Below are 18374 nucleotides of genomic sequence, written 5' to 3'. Positions count from 1 at the left end.
GAAGCTTTAGGCCAATAATATTGAATCTTCATCACGATCACCTGTAAGTACTGAGGCTTTAGGCCAATAATATTGAATCTTCATCACGATCACCTGTAAGTACTCAGGCTTTAGGCCAGTAATATTGAATCTTCACCCCATTGACCTGTAAGTACTGAAGCTTTAGGCCAATGATATTGAATCTTCATCCCAATGACCTGTAAGCACTGAAGCTTTAGGCCAATAATATTGAATCTTCATCACGATGACCTGTAAGTATTGAAGCTTTAGGCCAATAATATTGAATCTTCATCACGATGACCTGTAAGTACTGAAGCTTTAGGCCAATAATATTGAATCTTCATCACAATGGCCTGTAAGTATTGAAGCTTTAGGCCAATAATATTGAATCTTCATCCCAATGACCTGTAAGTACTGAAGCCTTAGGCCAATAATATTGAATCTTCATCACGATGACCTGTAAGTACTGAAGCTTTAGGCCAATAATATTGAATCTTCATCACGATGACCTGTAAGTACTGAAGCTTTAGGCCAATAATATTGAATCTTCATCCCAATGACCTGTACGTATTGAAGCCGACAAAGGCGTCGGTTCGACGGCAGCCAAGAAACCAGTCAGAAGTCACAGGTCAATATCTTAATAGTCTCTTGCGAAGAACATGGATATTTGGGCTTATTCTGCTCTGGAATCTTCGCTGATTCACTGAATGGATTTAAGAATGTATATTTTACGTAAAGTATGTATTTGACGAAACACAAATGGCACACAGTTCGTAAAAACATGATGTAGTTTATTGGTTGAGTGGAACTGAACCATTATCTACATCAGTAGGAACCACAATAACCGACATTGCTGTTTTGATGAAACTCAAGTTTGTATCACAAGAAAGGCACTACTTTTAAGCCATTATTTCAACTTGGCTCACAGATAGAGTAGGAGAATTTTGAGATTTCTCCTCCTGAACTTCATGCGCGATCTTTTCGAACAAGTCGCAGTTGTCAGCATCTATATACTTCTTAAGTTTTAGAAAAGCGTTCAGGTAGCCATTACTGGCAGTGGTGACGTTGTCGAGCCTGGCGACGATCACACGGCCACGACGCTGTTTGACCATGATATTGTAGGCCTCCGTGAACTCGAACATCTTGGAGGGATTGTCCACATAGCTACCAGACAGCACAATGACAGCTGCGCGGCTTCTCTGGAGCGTCTTGATGACTTCATCAGTAATTACTGTCCCCGGGTCCATGTCCCGGAGCGGGAAGTACAGTCTGAGGTTGTGATTCTGCTCCAGTTCTTCAAGTAGTTTCTTGGACCAGACTCGGTCAGACTCACTCTCTCCATCCACCGACACAAACAAATCGTACTCCGAGTCGTCATCGCTAGTTCGCTTCAGCTTTTTTGCACCCGTATGAAGAAGGTGCATCACTTCATACCGAAACACCACAACAAGGGCCACCAAAAGCACAAATATGGCTGCAAATGTTCCCAACAGGGCGCTGAATATCTTAGGAAAAGGACTGCGAATCTGACAGCTAAGTAACTTTTTGTCTGCTCGTACAAGCTGTACGGTATTGCCCGCTGGCATCAAGCAAGTGATGTCGGTGACGTTGTAGTTCCGAGGTTGGTATCTGAGCCACAGTGACATCCACGTGGAGGAACAGCTGCACACAAATGGGTTTCTGTTGATTTCTAGTTTAGAATAATGGATGTTCTGGATTTTTGTCGGTAAAAACTCAAGAAGATTGTCCGATAGGCCCAGAAATGCAACCCCATTTTGCAAAAGGTCAATTGCTGAAGGTTCAATAATTTTAATATTATTTCTAGATACGTCAAGATATTTTGTTCTTTTCAAATAACCTACTGCTTCCAAGAAGGTAATGGAATTATCGCCAAAAAGCAGTTTTAAATTACCTTCGGGAACCGTGGACGGTAAACGTGTCAAGTTTCTACCACGGCAGTCAACCAACATCTGTTTTTTCTCCGGCTGATCCTGACATAAACAATCTTGAGGACATTTGTCCGTGACGTTACACACAAACGCATCCAGTGGCAGATTTAGAATTTGCTTTCCTTTCAGATGAGCTGGACTGTCGCAGAGAACATTGTAGAAGTACCTCCATATTAATGTAGTTAAATTCGATGCCAGGTGGAGAAATTCATGAAAATTGCAATCACAGATCCACTTATTATGTCTGAAGTCAAATCCCCATCTCCTAAATATACCAATAATTTTCAGATCATGAATTCCATAGATCTTCAATTCCTCTGACACCCATTTCGTATACAAATTGTGAGAAAAGTTCACCATACCGGGTCCATAGCTTTTTTTTTTATCCACTAACCAGTTTTCTTCGTTTGAGAAATGGGATATCTTATTGTAACTTAGGCCGAAATGACAGAAGTCATGGGTAATCCTCATCGGCCAGGCCTCAGACGCTGTCAGCTCGTTGTAGTCAAGATGAACCCTCATCAATCCATGTAAGTCTTCACTGAACACTCCTGGCTCAATAGTATGTATTTTATTACGAGCAAGATTGATGTATCTCAACCTTTCCAAACCAAAGAACACACCCGTCTCAACAGATTTAACTTCCTGGTTGAAAAGTACCAGAGCTATCAAATTCTTCAGACAGCTAAGGCTGGGAATTGTTTCGATTTTACCGGTCACCGCACGTATACTTGCAATGTTGGGATAATCACATATATCCTCAGGGAGACGTGTGATGCACGAGCTTGAGAAGAAGAGTCGGAATGGGGATGTTTTGTTGGTGCCGGGTGGTAGGAGAAGGGTGACGTTGTCAGGCTGACTGCAGTCGTAATTCAAGATGAGGTTCGGCAGTCTGTCCTCTCTCATGTTACCGCAACATTTCATGCCATCTGCAGAACACTGAAGGACGTCCTCCACGGTGACACTGGTTCCGACAGACACACTGATCAAGACAATCGCGATGAGGAAAACCAAACGTAGTGACAGAGAAAACAGCATTATTTGTGTCTTCCAAAACTGTCTCTGACATCAATTCAACATGTGCAAGTCACTCCCAAAACAAATGTCTACGATGTAGGATCACGCCAAACACAAGCCTGATTAGGTGAGAGTTAATCCTGATACATAGTGAATGTGCGAGTTGCCTCGTTCAGACGCGTTTAGCCAAGTGGCGCTGAATTAACATTCGACTCACCTCTCAAAACAAACACTCTGAATCGCCCACTTCGTGATATCAATATTTCAACTCCACGAGTCTGTTTCAGTGCGTATGCTCAGCGTCCATTGGCTGAGAGTAGTAATGTAGAAGTTCAAAGGTCAAAAGTCGCACCTCACTGCGCAGACGACAATATTTTCAACCGCAGTGAGGCAGTCAACGGTTGTCGTTCAGAAACGTGATCACAGGCTGATTATGTCATTGTGTCACGTGTATTCTTACCAACAGCTGTATGTGTCGCGATCGATAGCAGACATCAGTGAATGTTACAAAAAAACCATTCAACTATAGACTACTAGTATATGTATAACAACGTCCTGTTTATTGCATTCAGCAACAGTTCTACAGACCTGTCAACTCTCACGCATCTCGCATTTATCACCTATGTCACGCCCACACGCAGGGTTGGGAAATTCTCACGCATTCATGTAAAATGTAGATAAATATATAATTTTTCAAAATACATGCTCTCTAAGGCCATTAAAATGGTCTTAAAATCATTAAAAACCAGTTTTCGCCCCCCTACAGCCTTCTTCTGCACGTGCAGTCCGCGCAGCGGCCCGCGATAACAACTGTTATAAAGCGTGTCTCGTTATACCGCACTTATTTGCGACCCGTATACCGCGTAAATATAAGCTCCAAAAATGACATAGATTAATGGATAGCGTTTTATAAGTTGGACAAACCATTTATGGTTTCTCCATCACATAATATTTATTGGACATGTATGGAAATGCGTACGGTTCTCTTACAAGCACCAGGGAGTGTCCCATTAATACAATGTTATATCCTGGTGTGAAACATAGGTTATGCGCTCGTTTGTTTGCGAAAATGTTCACTGAAGTAAGCCATACTTAGAGGACGTAGTGTTGGGAGACTATAAGTACAAATCAACTTGCTGCACACTCTACTTTTCTCTGCATATGTGAACAGAATCAAAGGGGATTCCCTTCCAAGTTCTCCCAGCCAAGGGCGAGATTACGAGACACACACATGTTAAGTTGATCATAAAAAATGCCCACTGGAGTCGCGGACCAGGAAGTAATCATATGTAAAAGTGTTGCCCGTTTGTCTTCTCCCGTTTTGCTCTGATTAGCGTCGTCTGCGTCAACGTATGAGGATTACAACAATATATGCATGGACCGGGGACGTGGGAACAGAAGCCGCTCAGTGCTTATTCCATATCGTTAACGAAATATTCTTTGTATTTTCTGCGTAGAACACAGTGCGCCATAATCGATCCCTTCGTCAAATATTGATAATTGAAAGAAAAAACAAATCTAGTGATTCTTATTCATTCGTGTATGGTCCTGTTTCGCGTACACAAGATCGGTCGAGATTCCAAGCGTGGAAGGCTAACTTAGAGTCAAGCAGTGGAGGGTGGTTGTTGTTTGGATGGGCTATGGGGAGGATGTGGGTGGCTTCTATCAAGGGACGTAAAGGAGTCGTCAGGAACGACATTAATGTCGTTGTTTGTCTGGTTTTCTGTCGAACATGTCTAGGACTAGTCTAGGATCCACAACACGGTAGTTCCAATCGTACTCAGTATACTTCAATATTTGAAGTTGCCTACAGGATCGCTCTTTTGAAAGAAAACTATTGCTTTCAAATTTATTTTTTTCTCTGCGGTGATGTGGTCATTAAATACGTATTATCCTTGACACACTATTAAAGTATAGGTTGCACAGTGGGTTATCCTTGACACATTGTTAAAATGTTGGTTGCACCGTGGGTTATCCTTGACACACTATGAAAGTGTTGGTTGCACCGTAGGTTATCCTTGACACATTCTGAACGTCTAGGTTGCAACTTAAGTTATCCTTGACACACTGTGAAAGTCTACGTTGCACCGTGGGTTATCCTTGACACATTATGAACGTCTAGGTTGCATCGTGGGTTATCTTTGACACATTATGAACGTCTAGGTTGCACCGTGGGTTATCTTTGACACATTATGAACGTCTAGGTTGCACTGTGGGTTATCCTTGACACACTACTGAACGTCTAGGTTGCACCGTGGGTTATCCTTGACACACTATGAAAGTGTTGGTTGCACTGTGGGTTATCTTTGACACTCTACTGAACGTCTAGGTTGCACTGTGGGTTATCCTTGGCACACTATGAAAGTCAAGGTTCCACCGTGGGTTATCTTTGACACGCTACTGAACGTCTAGGTTGCACCGTGGGTTATCCTTGACACATTATGAACGTCTAGGTTGCACCGTGGGTTATCCTTGACACAATATGAACGTCTAGGTTGCACCGTGGGTTATCCTTGACACATTATGAACGTCTAGGTTGCACCGTGGGTTATCTTTGACACACTACTGAACGTCTAGGTTGCACCGTGGGTTATCATTGACACACTACCTAATGTCTAGGTTGCACTGTGGGTTATCATTGACACACTGTGAAAGTCAAGGTTGCACCGTGGGTTATCCTTGACACACTATGAACGTCTAGGTTGCACCATGGATTATCCTTGACACATTATGAACGTCTAGCTTGCACCGTGGGTTATCCTTGACACACTATGAAAGTCAAGGTTGCACCGTGGGTTATCCTTGACACACTATGAACGTCTAGGTTGCACCGTGGGTTATCCTTGACACACTATGAACGTCTAGGTTGCACCATGGGTTATCCTTGACACATTATGAACGTCTAGCTTGCACCGTGGGTTATCCTTGACATATTATGAAAGTCTAGGTTGTGTCTGAGTTTACAATTTTTTCAATGAATGCTCGGGGTCTCCAAACTGAAAACTGATATATTTAATATCCCTCGATCCAAAAAGTCATCGATTATATTTCTCCAAGAAACACACAGGACAAAACGAAATGAACGGGAACGGGCAGTCGAATGGGGTTATCGCTGGGACATATGAAATCGATGGCGTGATTAATTTATAAAAATAATTTTAAATATCATGGGGTGTGTGTGTGTGTGTGTGTGTGTGTGTGTGTGTGTGTGTGTGTGTGTGTGTGTGTGTGGTGTGTGTGGTGTGTGCGTGTGTGGTGTTTGTGTGTGCGTGTGCGTGTGTGTGTGTAGGGTGTGTGTGTGTGTGTGTGTGTGTGTGTGTGTGTGTGTGTGTGTGTGTGTGTGTGTGTGTGTGTGTGTGTGTGTGTGTGTGTGTGTCGGGGGTTGGGGTGGTGGTAGTGATGGTGAGGGTGAGACCCAGCAATGGGCTATACACATAGTACACATGTGGGGAATCATGCTGATGTTGAAGATGATGATAACACGAGATCTCAGATATGCATCAAAGAGACAACTCAATCCAGTTAAAACTTATCCACTGATACCAAATTAACAAATAGAAATGTCTTCAGCATTCCACCCTTTTCTGCCTCTTTATTCCAACATTGACATTAATTTGCTACATAAAGACACATTCATGCTTCACATATGGTTTATGTGCTTATTCATTTCACATATGTACATCACCATAACCTGTTTGTTGTGTTTTTAGGAGTATATGAAATACACACTCCTCTCACTCGTGGATCATTTAAATACCGTCACTCCTCGCTGATTCTATTGACCCATACATACAAACGTTTCACTTGTTTCCATTTGGTTACTCAACCTCAAACACATTATATAACAACAAAAGATAATCTGGCAGTTCAAGAACATCCAACCATAGGTCAACATGACCTGGTAAGGTCAAGCTGACCCAGTCGGTGAGGTTTGACCACGAAGTCAGAACACTCTTTGAGTGACTTATACACAATATTCGCAGTACTTCCAAACCCTAAACCCATATGTATTGTTGAGAGTATGCTGCACTGTTCAGTGTAATTGCTTGTGAACACCATATCACACTGAGGGGTTGTGGGGGTGGTCTAGTGGTCCAAGTGGTCGCTCGACACACGGAAGGTACACGTTGGTTCATTTCTGGTGTCTTCCGCTGTTTTTACTGGAATATTGCTAAAAGCGGCGTATAATACTCACTGACACTGTCATATTCCCTGCGCGAGTATTCATCTAACGTATATGTTTGTTTGTTTCTTGTTTAACGCCGTCCCCAGCAATATTCCAGCTATATGGCGGTCGTCTGTAAATAGTCGAGTCAAAGCAGACAATCCAGTGATTAAAATTATGAACATCGATACACACAATTGGGATACGATGACATGCATCGACCAAGTCAGCGAGCCTGACAACCCGATCCCGTTAGTCGCTACTTTCGACGGCCAGCATGGGTTGCTGAAAAACCTATTCTATCCCGGATCTTTACGGGTCCAATGGTCCAATGGTCCTGTGGCAGCGTGTATGAACAACAAAGGGAGACAACAACATTCACGAAGCACTGCAGCATTGTAATCATGACTTCGAAATAAAATTAATGTTTCGACTTCATGATTGCTTATCAGTGCCGATATTCTCTTCTGCACCCATTGCAGTACTGGAGGTCTAAAAATGATTGGGCGAAAACTATGATGATGATGAGACGGGTGACTCGGGTACTCGGGACGGGTGGGTACTGAGTACGACCTGGCTACCCACAAGACTATCCGGACTCGTGGTTAGTCACTTGATATATTGTTTGAGGACAAAAGTTATCTGGAGGACAAGATACACTACAGGTCACGAATGTTCACATTTCTTTCACGCATTCCTTCTGACTTATATATTTTTGATTAAAGATAAAGCTTCAGTCAACTTCAGTGCATGCATGACCAGATTGTTCCATAGTGTACCTGAATACTTTCTGGCAGGGCCCTGGTCAAACAATTCCCTATCGGACATTTCTTGAGACCTACAGCGGGACCCGGGTAGCAAATTTGGACTCGTCCCAGCCCTAGATTCTATGGCATGTATTCAGGCGATTGAATGTGGTGTACCTGGATCGGTGGTGATGTTATATTCTCCTCAAAGAAAGAAACGCATAACCAGAATTTTGATATGAAAGATAACATATTTATTGCACATCTTAATACTAGATGACTGACGACATATCGCAAGCAGCACAACAATAAACATATGTCTATGATGTAGACATTACACAGAAATTGATAAAGGTCAAGGTCATAGGAACACAATATCTCGAGTTGTCACCATTAGCGTCATATACTGCATGGCACGCCCTGCCCATGGACCACGTGAGAGTACAGATCATGCGTTGGTGATTGTTAACCCACACAGCATGTACAAGCTGTTGCGGTGTCTGTAGGTCGGAATCTTTCGGCTTTAGGATTTAGAGGGTCACTTGTACATTGTAGTTCAGTATAAATGCTACTGTTACAGGGGCTGTGTATGGTTTGGTAGTGCCAAGTTGTAGGAAGTCATCACAACAGTGTTGGGGTGTAAAGTTGCCTTGCACTTGCACCTGGTATGTTCAACCAGTGTGGGCGATTTCTGCCCATATCTTTATGCTGCCCGCGCCAAAGCCATCGACCTCATTACGACGGCACCCTGGCTCTCTCATCAGCTCATATGAAGCATAAATCTAGAATGAACGTCGGTGTATGAATTAGTTCCTATCGTTCACTTGCCAGAAGAACTTGTTAACAAAGAATGTTGCAAACACTCATCGTATTTTACTAGCCCTACTTCATGGCTACAGCCTACATGTTATGTGTGTTTTAAGACCATTACGCTAAACACTGACGTTTGTTTCAGTTCTACGACTTTCACACTTATCAGTAATAAGGCATGTGTGTATTCAGTCTTGATCAGTGTACAGCAAAACCCAGTTTACAACTGCGCCTGGGTTTCCAATACAATAAATGAAACAATAATGACAAACTTTGACATTAGGTGATGCTTTAGGTGACCTGATTATTCGTAGATATAAATATGCATTGACGAGAACTTTCAACTATACAATAGGGCCAACCCCTGAAGATCCAGGGTAGAATAGGTCTACAGCAACCCATGTAAAGTAAAAGACGACTATGCTTGTCATAAGAGGCAACTAAGGGGTTGGGTGGCTTTCCTCCAATCCTGGAATTGATGCTGTTGCAGACGATGCTGTTGTACACCTTTGCCACAAATGACCTAACTGTATGAAGATCCCCTGGTCAGCCACTGCAACACACTTCCACCAGACCTGGGTCGGTGCCAATGACTTACAATGTTGTTGGTACCAATACCAAAGTCACAAGATGGTGCTCTTGGACACTTTGAAAATGCTGGCTACAGTCGACTGCAAATCTCCTTTGCCCAATCATCCAGAGGTTGTTTCACTGTGTTTCAGTTTGTTGTAGCTTGACTTCACAGTTGCACAGTTGTTTACGGAGATGGTTTTGTCAACCCAGCAATGTTTTTGGCCAATGCATCTGTTACGTATTGATTATGCATTGGGTTGTTTCTGCCTTTTTATTCCAACATTGACATTAATTTGCTACATAAAGACACATTCATGCTTCACACATGGTTTATGTGCTTATTCATTTCACATATATACATCAAAATCACCTGTGTGTGTGGTTTTTTTATAGGAGTATATGAAATACTGAATTAGACACTCTTCTCACTCGCGGTTCATTGAAATACCATCACTCCTCGCTGATTTTATTGACCCATATATACATACGTTTCTCCTGTTACCATTTGGTAACCTCAAACACATTAAAACACCTATACATAAAAACAAAAGATAATCTGGTAGTTCAAGAACATCCAACCATAGGTCAACATGACCTGGTAAGGTCAAGCTGACCCTGTCAGTGAGGTTTGACCACGAAGTCAGAACACTCTTTGAGTGACTTACACACAATATTCGCAGTACTTCCAAACCCTAAGTCGCAGAGTCGTCACTCTTCCTCTGATTTTATTGTCCCATATATACACCAGGATGAGAATGGATATTTTCCTTTCAGCTGAAACATCTTTGCAATGGAGCGTGGTCCATAATCTGGGGGTGTTTATGGGGGAAGCCATCAGATTTTAACAAATTTGTGGTCACGAAAATTCACGGATATTCGTAGAAGATTCTCATCCCTGTAAAGGTCTGCATACATACATTTCTCCTGTAACCCGTTGGTCACTGAACCTCAAACACATTAAAACACCATGTACATAACAACACAAGATAATCTGTTTAGAAAAATACTTTATTGGTAGTAGTATTTACAGATAGGTTCCCCCAACACCTTCAGAAGGAGAGGTCACTTTAACCTACCAATCTCAGGCCATCAAACATACTGGTAGTTGAAGAACATCCAACTATAGGTCAACATGACCTGGCAAGGTCAAGCTGACCCAGTCAGTGAGGTTTGACCACGAAGGCAGAACACTCTTTGAGGGATTTACACACAATATTCGCAGTACTTCCGAACCCTAAAACTTGATTTTCACAATGAACTAAAGGAACCAGAAACAGGACAACCATGAAGTGTATATTTAACCTGTGCAATGTTTAGTAATAATAAACAGCTATTGTCTGTATCCAACCTCCTGAATGCCTCTGTAACAGCACAAATCTTTGTTGTAATGACTTTTGATTGGAACATTTCATCATTTTGAGAACTTAAGTTGTGTTTTCCATCCAAATAATTGGGTAGTTCTAGGGAGACATCGTCACACTTAACCTGCTCATGCACTGTCTGGACAAGCCATGCCGGGCTTCTGGCATTTTTGGCATTTAAAATATAATTCTAAATGTATGAAGAGACAAAACATGAATCTATGCATATAATGCAACACAGGCAGGTGTCTGTTCCAACATGAAACAGATGTGATGCTACACTGGACAATTTGAAGTTCTGCTCAGTAATATTGCTTTCTTCGGGTAAATGACCATTAAAAGGTTAATCAAATCAGTTTCAACGATGGACATTAATTATAACACAGTTGGTAACAACAGGAAACAAACTGTCTGAATGACAATATCAACAACAAAGGATTAATAGACTTTCATTAGGTCAACAAGCCACCACCAATACACAAACACAAGATCATGTCAGAACATGGGAGGCAGGCAGAACTTTCAGAAAATGAAATCCATTATATACAGTCAACTCAAGAAATAACCATTCGACTGAAAACTCAGGGCGTTATAGCTATTATTCACCCGTGAGGTTTTGTTCAAAGTGCAACTGTTATTACCCACATCAGAGTTTGTCCTGTCCAGAATGGACTGTAGAGAACTCTCCGGGGCTTGTTACACACGGCAACTGTAGCTCTAAAACTGTCATTAAGGATGGGTCCCAATTCCACAGAGCTATCTTAGTGCGACTAGTATAGAAGCCTTTGTATAAATAGGGGAGTTACAATCATCATAGTGGTACGATGGGTTCGAAGGAATTCAGAGAACACATTTATTTCAGACCATCCAGCATTACAGTAAATGATTTTTGTATGTAAAATCTAAGGACATTTCCAGGATTTTCAATTCTCCCTCACCAGATTGTACAATGATTGGCCCCGAAATCTTTGAGAATATCACTTATGACACTTCTAGTGCTACGATCACCTTGACGAACAGGATCCTGATATAAAGTTCTGGCCAACTGAAGAACAACTGATTACATCAAAATATTCACTTGTTCTTTCAAAATGCCTGTTGTGACGCTTAATCTTATATCTAAGAGCCTGACAGACGCTGGTGTAGCTCTAGGATCATTGGTCTACTTCAAGGCGTGCATATACACAACACAGTTGAAAGTCCCAAGGATGAGCAGTGGGAGACTCCTTGCAACTTGTCCTGTACAGCGGTTTCAGTAAGTAAGGCAACACATGTTCCTCATATCAGTGTCTGATTTTGTCATTCATTAGTATAAGGGTAAAATAAAGCATACATAGCCCTAGTTTGTATTATCCTGTCCAAGGTGGAGATAACACAGATACAGAGGACTGTCCCAGCAAGATCCTAGCAGACTAAAACAATGATGGAGAGAAACACAACTGTTCCAGCAAGATCAAGGCTGGACACAAACACTAGCATACGCTACCACTGCTGTGAGCAAGAAGGGGTGTAATACTGTAGAGAAATAGACAGGCTAGGACAGGGGGCAACACAAGGCTACAGGAGATGGTACTGATGGTGCTTAGAGTAAGAAGACAGGTATTGTTAACTTAGTAAGAAGATGGGTGTTTGTGATGTTTCCTAAGAGTAAGAAGATGGGTGTTGGTGATGTTCTCAAGAATAAGAAGATAGGTGTTGGTGGTGCTCTTAAGAGTAAGGAAATGGCTGTTGGTGGTGCTCTTAAGAAAACGGAAATGGCTGTTTGTGATGCTCTTAAGAGTAAGGAAATGGCTGTTGGTGGTGCTCTTAAGAGTAAGGAAATGACTGTTGGTGGTGCTCTTAAGAGTAAGGAAATGGCTGTTGGTGCTCATAAGAGTAGGGAAATGGCTGCTGGTGCTCTTAAGAGTAAGGAAAAGGCTGTTGGTACTCTTAAGAGTAAGGAAATGACTGTTGGTGGTGCTCTTAAGAGTAAGGAAATGGCTGTTGGTGGTGCTCTAAGAGAAAGGAAATGGCTGTTGGTGTTCTTAAGAGTAAGGAAATGGCTGTTGGTGCTCTTAAGAGTAAGGAAATGGCTGTTGGTACTCTTAAGAGTAAGGGAATGACTGTTGGTGGTGCTCTTAAGAGTAAGGAAACGGATGTTGGTGGTGCTCATAAGAGTAGGGAAATGGCTGTTGGTGCTCTTAAGAGTAAGGAAATTGCTGTTGGTGGTGCTCTTAAGAGTAAGGAAATGGCTGTTGGTGGTGCTCTTAAGAGAAAGGAAATGGCTTTTGGTGCTCTTAAGAGTAAGGAAATGGCTGTTGGTGCTCTTAAGAGTAAGGAAATGACTGTTGAGTGGTGCTCTTAAGAGTAAGGAAATGGCTGTTGGTGGTGCACGGTATAGTTAATAGCCGCCTAACCCTAAGCAGTGTCCTTACATTGACATGTAAAACAATTAAAACAGTTATTGAAGCCTATAGTCAATAATATTGAAGCTTCATCCCAATGACCTGTAAGTATTGAAGCTTTAGGCCAATAATATTGAATCTTCATCACGATCACCTGTAAGTACTCAGGCTTTAGGCCAATAATATTGAATCTTCATCACGATGACCTGTAAGTACTGAAGCTTGAGGCCAATAATATTGAAGCTTCATCCCAATGACCTGTAAGTATTGAAGCTTTAGGCCAATAATATTGAATCTTCATCACGATGACCTGTAAGTACTGAAGCCTTAGGCCAGTAATATTGAATCTTCACCCCATTGACCTGTAAGTACTGAAGCTTTAGGCCAATGATATTGAATCTTCATCCCAATGACCTGTAAGTACTGAAGCTTTAGGCCAATAATATTGAATCTTCATCACGATGACCTGTAAGTATTGAAGCTTTAGGCCAATAATATTGAATCTTCATCACGATGACCTGTAAGTACTGAAGCTTCAGGCCAATAATATTGAATCTTCATCACAATGGCCTGTAAGTATTGAAGCTTTAGGCCAATAATATTGAATCTTCATCCCAATGACCTGTAAGTACTGAAGCCTTAGGCCAATAATATTGAATCTTCATCACGATGACCTGTAAGTACTGAAGCTTTAGGCCAATAATATTGAATCTTCATCACGATGACCTGTAAGTACTGAAGCTTTAGGCCAATAATATTGAATCTTCATCCCAATGACCTGTACGTATTGAAGCCTGGATCAGACAAAGGCGTCGGTTCGATGGCAGCCAAGAAACCAGTCAGAAGTCACAGGTCAATATCTTAATAGTCTCTTGCGAAGAACATGGATATTTGGGCTTATTCTGCTCTGGAATCTTCGCTGATTCACTGAATGGATTTAAGAATGTATATTTTACGTAAAGTATGTATTTGACGAAACACAAATGGCACACAGTTCGTAAAAACATGATGTAGTTTATTGGTTGAGTGGAACTGAACCATTATCTACATCAGTAGGAACCACAATAACCGACATTGCTGTTTTGATGAAACTCAAGTTTGTATCACAAGAAAGGCACTACTTTTAAGCCATTATTTCAACTTGGCTCACAGATAGAGTAGGAGAATTTTGAGATTTCTCCTCCTGAACTTCATGCGCGATCTTTTCGAACAAGTCGCAGTTGTCAGCATCTATATACTTCTTAAGTTTTAGAAAAGCGTTCAGGTAGCCATTACTGGCAGTGGTGACGTTGTCGAGCCTGGCGACGATCACACGGCCACGACGCTGTTTGACCATGATATTGTAGGCCTCCGTGAACTCGAACATCTTGGAGGGATTGTCCACATAGCTACCAGACAGCACAATGACAGCTGCGCGGCTTCTCTGGAGCGTCTTGATGACTTCATCAGTAATTACTGTCCCCGGGTCCATGTCCCGGAGCGGGAAGTACAGTCTGAGGTTGTGATTCTGCTCCAGTTCTTCAAGTAGTTTCTTGGACCAGACTCGGTCAGACTCACTCTCTCCATCCACCGACACAAACAAATCGTACTCGGAGTCGTCATCGCTAGTTCGCTTCAGCTTTTTTGCACCCGTATGAAGAAGGTGCATCACTTCATACCGAAACACCACAACAAGGGCCACCAAAAGCACAAATATGGCTGCAAATGTTCCCAACAGGGCGCTGAATATCTTAGGAAAAGGACTGCGAATCTGACAGCTAAGTAACTTTTTGTCTGCTCGTACAAGCTGTACGGTATTGCCCGCTGGCATCAAGCAAGTGATGTCGGTGACGTTGTAGTTCCGAGGTTGGTATCTGAGCCACAGTGACATCCACGTGGAGGAACAGCTGCACACAAATGGGTTTCTGTTGATTTCTAGTTTAGAATAATGGATGTTCTGGATTTTTGTCGGTAAAAACTCAAGAAGATTGTCCGATAGGCCCAGAAATGCAACCCCATTTTGCAAAAGGTCAATTGCTGAAGGTTCAATAATTTTAATATTATTTCTAGATACGTCAAGATATTTTGTTCTTTGAAAATAACCTACTGCTTCCAAGAAGGTAATGGAATTATCGCCAAAAAGCAGTTTTAAATTACCTTCGGGAACCGTGGACGGTAAACGTGTCAAGTTTCTACCACGGCAGTCAACCAACATCTGTTTTTTCTCCGGCTGATCCTGACATAAACAATCTTGAGGACATTTGTCCGTGACGTTACACACAAACGCATCCAGTGGCAGATTTAGAATTTGCTTTCCTTTCAGATGAGCTGGACTGTCGCAGAGAACATTGTAGAAGTACCTCCATATTAATGTAGTTAAATTCGATGCCAGGTGGAGAAATTCATGAAAATTGCAATCACAGATCCACTTATTATGTCTGAAGTCAAATCCCCATCTCCTAAATATACCAATAATTTTCAGATCATGAATTCCATAGATCTTCAATTCCTCTGACACCCATTTCGTATACAAATTGTGAGAAAAGTTCACCATACCGGGTCCATAGCTTTTTTTTTTATCCACTAACCAGTTTTCTTCGTTTGAGAAATGGGATATCTTATTGTAACTTAGGCCGAAATGACAGAAGTCATGGGTAATCCTCATCGGCCAGGCCTCAGACGCTGTCAGCTCGTTGTAGTCAAGATGAACCCTCATCAATCCATGTAAGTCTTCACTGAACACTCCTGGCTCAATAGTATGTATTTTATTACGAGCAAGATTGATGTATCTCAACCTTTCCAAACCAAAGAACACACCCGTCTCAACAGATTTAACTTCCTGGTTGAAAAGTACCAGAGCTATCAAATTCTTCAGACAGCTAAGGCTGGGAATTGTTTCGATTTTACCGGTCACCGCACGTATACTTGCAATGTTGGGATAATCACATATATCCTCAGGGAGACGTGTGATGCACGAGCTTGAGAAGAAGAGTCGGAATGGGGATGTTTTGTTGGTGCCGGGTGGTAGGAGAAGGGTGACGTTGTCAGGCTGACTGCAGTCGTAATTCAAGATGAGGTTCGGCAGTCTGTCCTCTCTCATGTTACCGCAACATTTCATGCCATCTGCAGAACACTGAAGGACGTCCTCCACGGTGACACTGGTTCCGACAGACACACTGATCAAGACAATCGCGATGAGGAAAACCAAACGTAGTGACAGAGAAAACAGCATTATTTGTGTCTTCCAAAACTGTCTCTGACATCAATTCAACATGTGCAAGTCACTCCCAAAACAAATGTCTACGATGTAGGATCACGCCAAACACAAGCCTGATTAGGTGAGAGTTAATCCTGATACATAGTGAATGTGCGAGTTGCCTCGTTCAGACGCGTTTAGCCAAGTGGCGCTGAATTAACATTCGACTCACCTCTCAAAACAAACACTCTGAATCGCCCACTTCGTGATATCAATATTTCAACTCCACGAGTCTGTTTCAGTGCGTATGCTCAGCGTCCATTGGCTGAGAGTAGTAATGTAGAAGTTCAAAGGTCAAAAGTCGCACCTCACTGCGCAGACGACAATATTTTCAACCGCAGTGAGGCAGTCAACGGTTGTCGTTCAGAAACGTGATCACAGGGTGATTATGTCATTGTGTCACGTGTATTCTTACCAACAGCTGTATGTGTCGCGATCGATAGCAGACATCAGTGAATGTTACAAAAAAACCATTCAACTATAGACTACTAGTATATGTATAACAACGTCCTGTTTATTGCATTCAGCAACAGTTCTACAGACCTGTCAACTCTCACGCATCTCGCATTGATCACCTATGTCACGCCCACACGCAGGGTTGGGAAATTCTCACGCATTCATGTAAAATGTAGATAAATATATAATTTTTCAAAATACATGCTCTCTAAGGCCATTAAAATGGTCTTAAAATCATTCAAAACCAGTTTTCGCCCCCCTACAGCCTTCTTCTGCACGTGCAGTCCGCGCAGCGGCCCGCGATAACAACTGTTATAAAGCGTGTCTCGTTATACCGCACTTATTTGCGACCCGTATACCGCGTAAATATAAGCTCCAAAAATGACATAGATTAATGGATAGCGTTTTATAAGTTGGACAAACCATTTATGGTTTCTCCATCACATAATATTTATTGGACATGTATGGAAATGCGTACGGTTCTCTTACAAGCACCAGGGAGTGTCCCATTAATACAATGTTATATCCTGGTGTGAAACATAGGTTATGCGCTCGTTTGTTTGCGAAAATGTTCACTGAAGTAAGCCATACTTAGAGGACGTAGTGTTGGGAGACTATAAGTACAAATCAACTTGCTGCACACTCTACTTTTCTCTGCATATGTGAACAGAATCAAAGGGGATTCCCTTCCAAGTTCTCCCAGCCAAGGGCGAGATTACGAGACACACACATGTTAAGTTGATCATAAAAAATGCCCACTGGAGTCGCGGACCAGGAAGTAATCATATGTAAAAGTGTTGCCCGTTTGTCTTCTCCCGTTTTGCTCTGATTAGCGTCGTCTGCGTCAACGTATGAGGATTACAACAATATATGCATGGACCGGGGACGTGGGAACAGAAGCCGCTCAGTGCTTATTCCATATCGTTAACGAAATATTCTTTGTATTTTCTGCGTAGAACACAGTGCGCCATAATCGATCCCTTCGTCAAATATTGATAATTGAAAGAAAAAACAAATCTAGTGATTCTTATTCATTCGTGTATGGTCCTGTTTCGCGTACACAAGATCGGTCGAGATTCCAAGCGTGGAAGGCTAACTTAGAGTCAAGCAGTGGATGCGTGGTTGTTGTTTGGATGGGCTATGGGGAGGATGTGGGTGGCTTCTATCAAGGGACGTAAAGGAGTCGTCAGGAACGACATTAATGTCGTTGTTTGTCTGGTTTTCTGTCGAACATGTCTAGGATGAGTCTAGGATCCACAACACGGTAGTTCCAATCGTACTCAGTATACTTCAATATTTGAAGTTGCCTACAGGATCGCTCTTTTGAAAGAAAACTATTGCTTTCAAATTTATTTTTTTCTCTGCGGTGATGTGGTCATTAAATACGTATTATCCTTGACACACTATTAAAGTATAGGTTGCACAGTGGGTTATCCTTGACACATTGTTAAAATGTTGGTTGCACCGTGGGTTATCCTTGACACACTATGAAAGTGTTGGTTGCACCGTAGGTTATCCTTGACACATTCTGAACGTCTAGGTTGCAACTTAAGTTATCCTTGACACACTGTGAAAGTCTACGTTGCACCGTGGGTTATCCTTGACACATTATGAACGTCTAGGTTGCATCGTGGGTTATCTTTGACACATTATGAACGTCTAGGTTGCACCGTGGGTT

The 18374-nt window shown here is 42.1% G+C and overlaps 1 protein-coding gene and 1 long non-coding RNA gene across 3 annotated transcripts in view; one reads left to right on the top strand and one right to left on the bottom strand.

Annotated features, from left to right (window-relative positions):
• Positions 1–382: 382 nt before the first annotated feature.
• On the bottom strand, positions 383–16539 carry LOC124120467 (protein toll-like). 2 transcript variants are annotated; one of them, XM_048392369.1, is made up of 2 exons: positions 13368–16539; positions 383–561 (listed from the first exon to the last, which is right to left on the bottom strand). In XM_048392369.1, exon 1 carries the CDS (start codon positions 16214–16216, stop codon positions 14129–14131), a length of 2088 nt encoding a protein of 695 aa, XP_048248326.1. In that variant the 5' UTR covers positions 16217–16539; the 3' UTR covers positions 383–561; positions 13368–14128. The 2 variants fall into 2 exon arrangements, with proteins under 2 accessions (XP_048248326.1, XP_048248327.1); XM_048392370.1 differs by having other exon boundaries at positions 13472–16539.
• LOC125377982 overlaps positions 12176–18374 on the top strand; it is a 14646-nt gene continuing 8447 nt past the window's right edge. Inside the window, exon 1 of the long non-coding RNA XR_007219947.1 lies at positions 12176–12313. This is a non-coding gene — a long non-coding RNA (uncharacterized LOC125377982). The remainder of the gene's footprint in view (positions 12314–18374) is intronic.

This window comes from Haliotis rufescens, unplaced genomic scaffold, assembly GCF_023055435.1.
Source record: "Haliotis rufescens isolate VD_foot unplaced genomic scaffold, xgHalRufe1.0.p SCAF_11, whole genome shotgun sequence".
Lineage (NCBI taxonomy): Eukaryota > Metazoa > Mollusca > Gastropoda > Lepetellida > Haliotidae > Haliotis > Haliotis rufescens.
The sequence above is the reverse complement of the archived record's forward strand: the minus strand, read 5'-3'. Positions and strand labels throughout refer to the sequence as shown.

Coding starts and splice junctions, on each gene's coding strand:
- LOC124120467 (XM_048392369.1), bottom strand. CDS start 16,216: ATGCTGTTTTCTCTGTCACTACGTTTGGTTTTCCTCATCGCGATTGTC.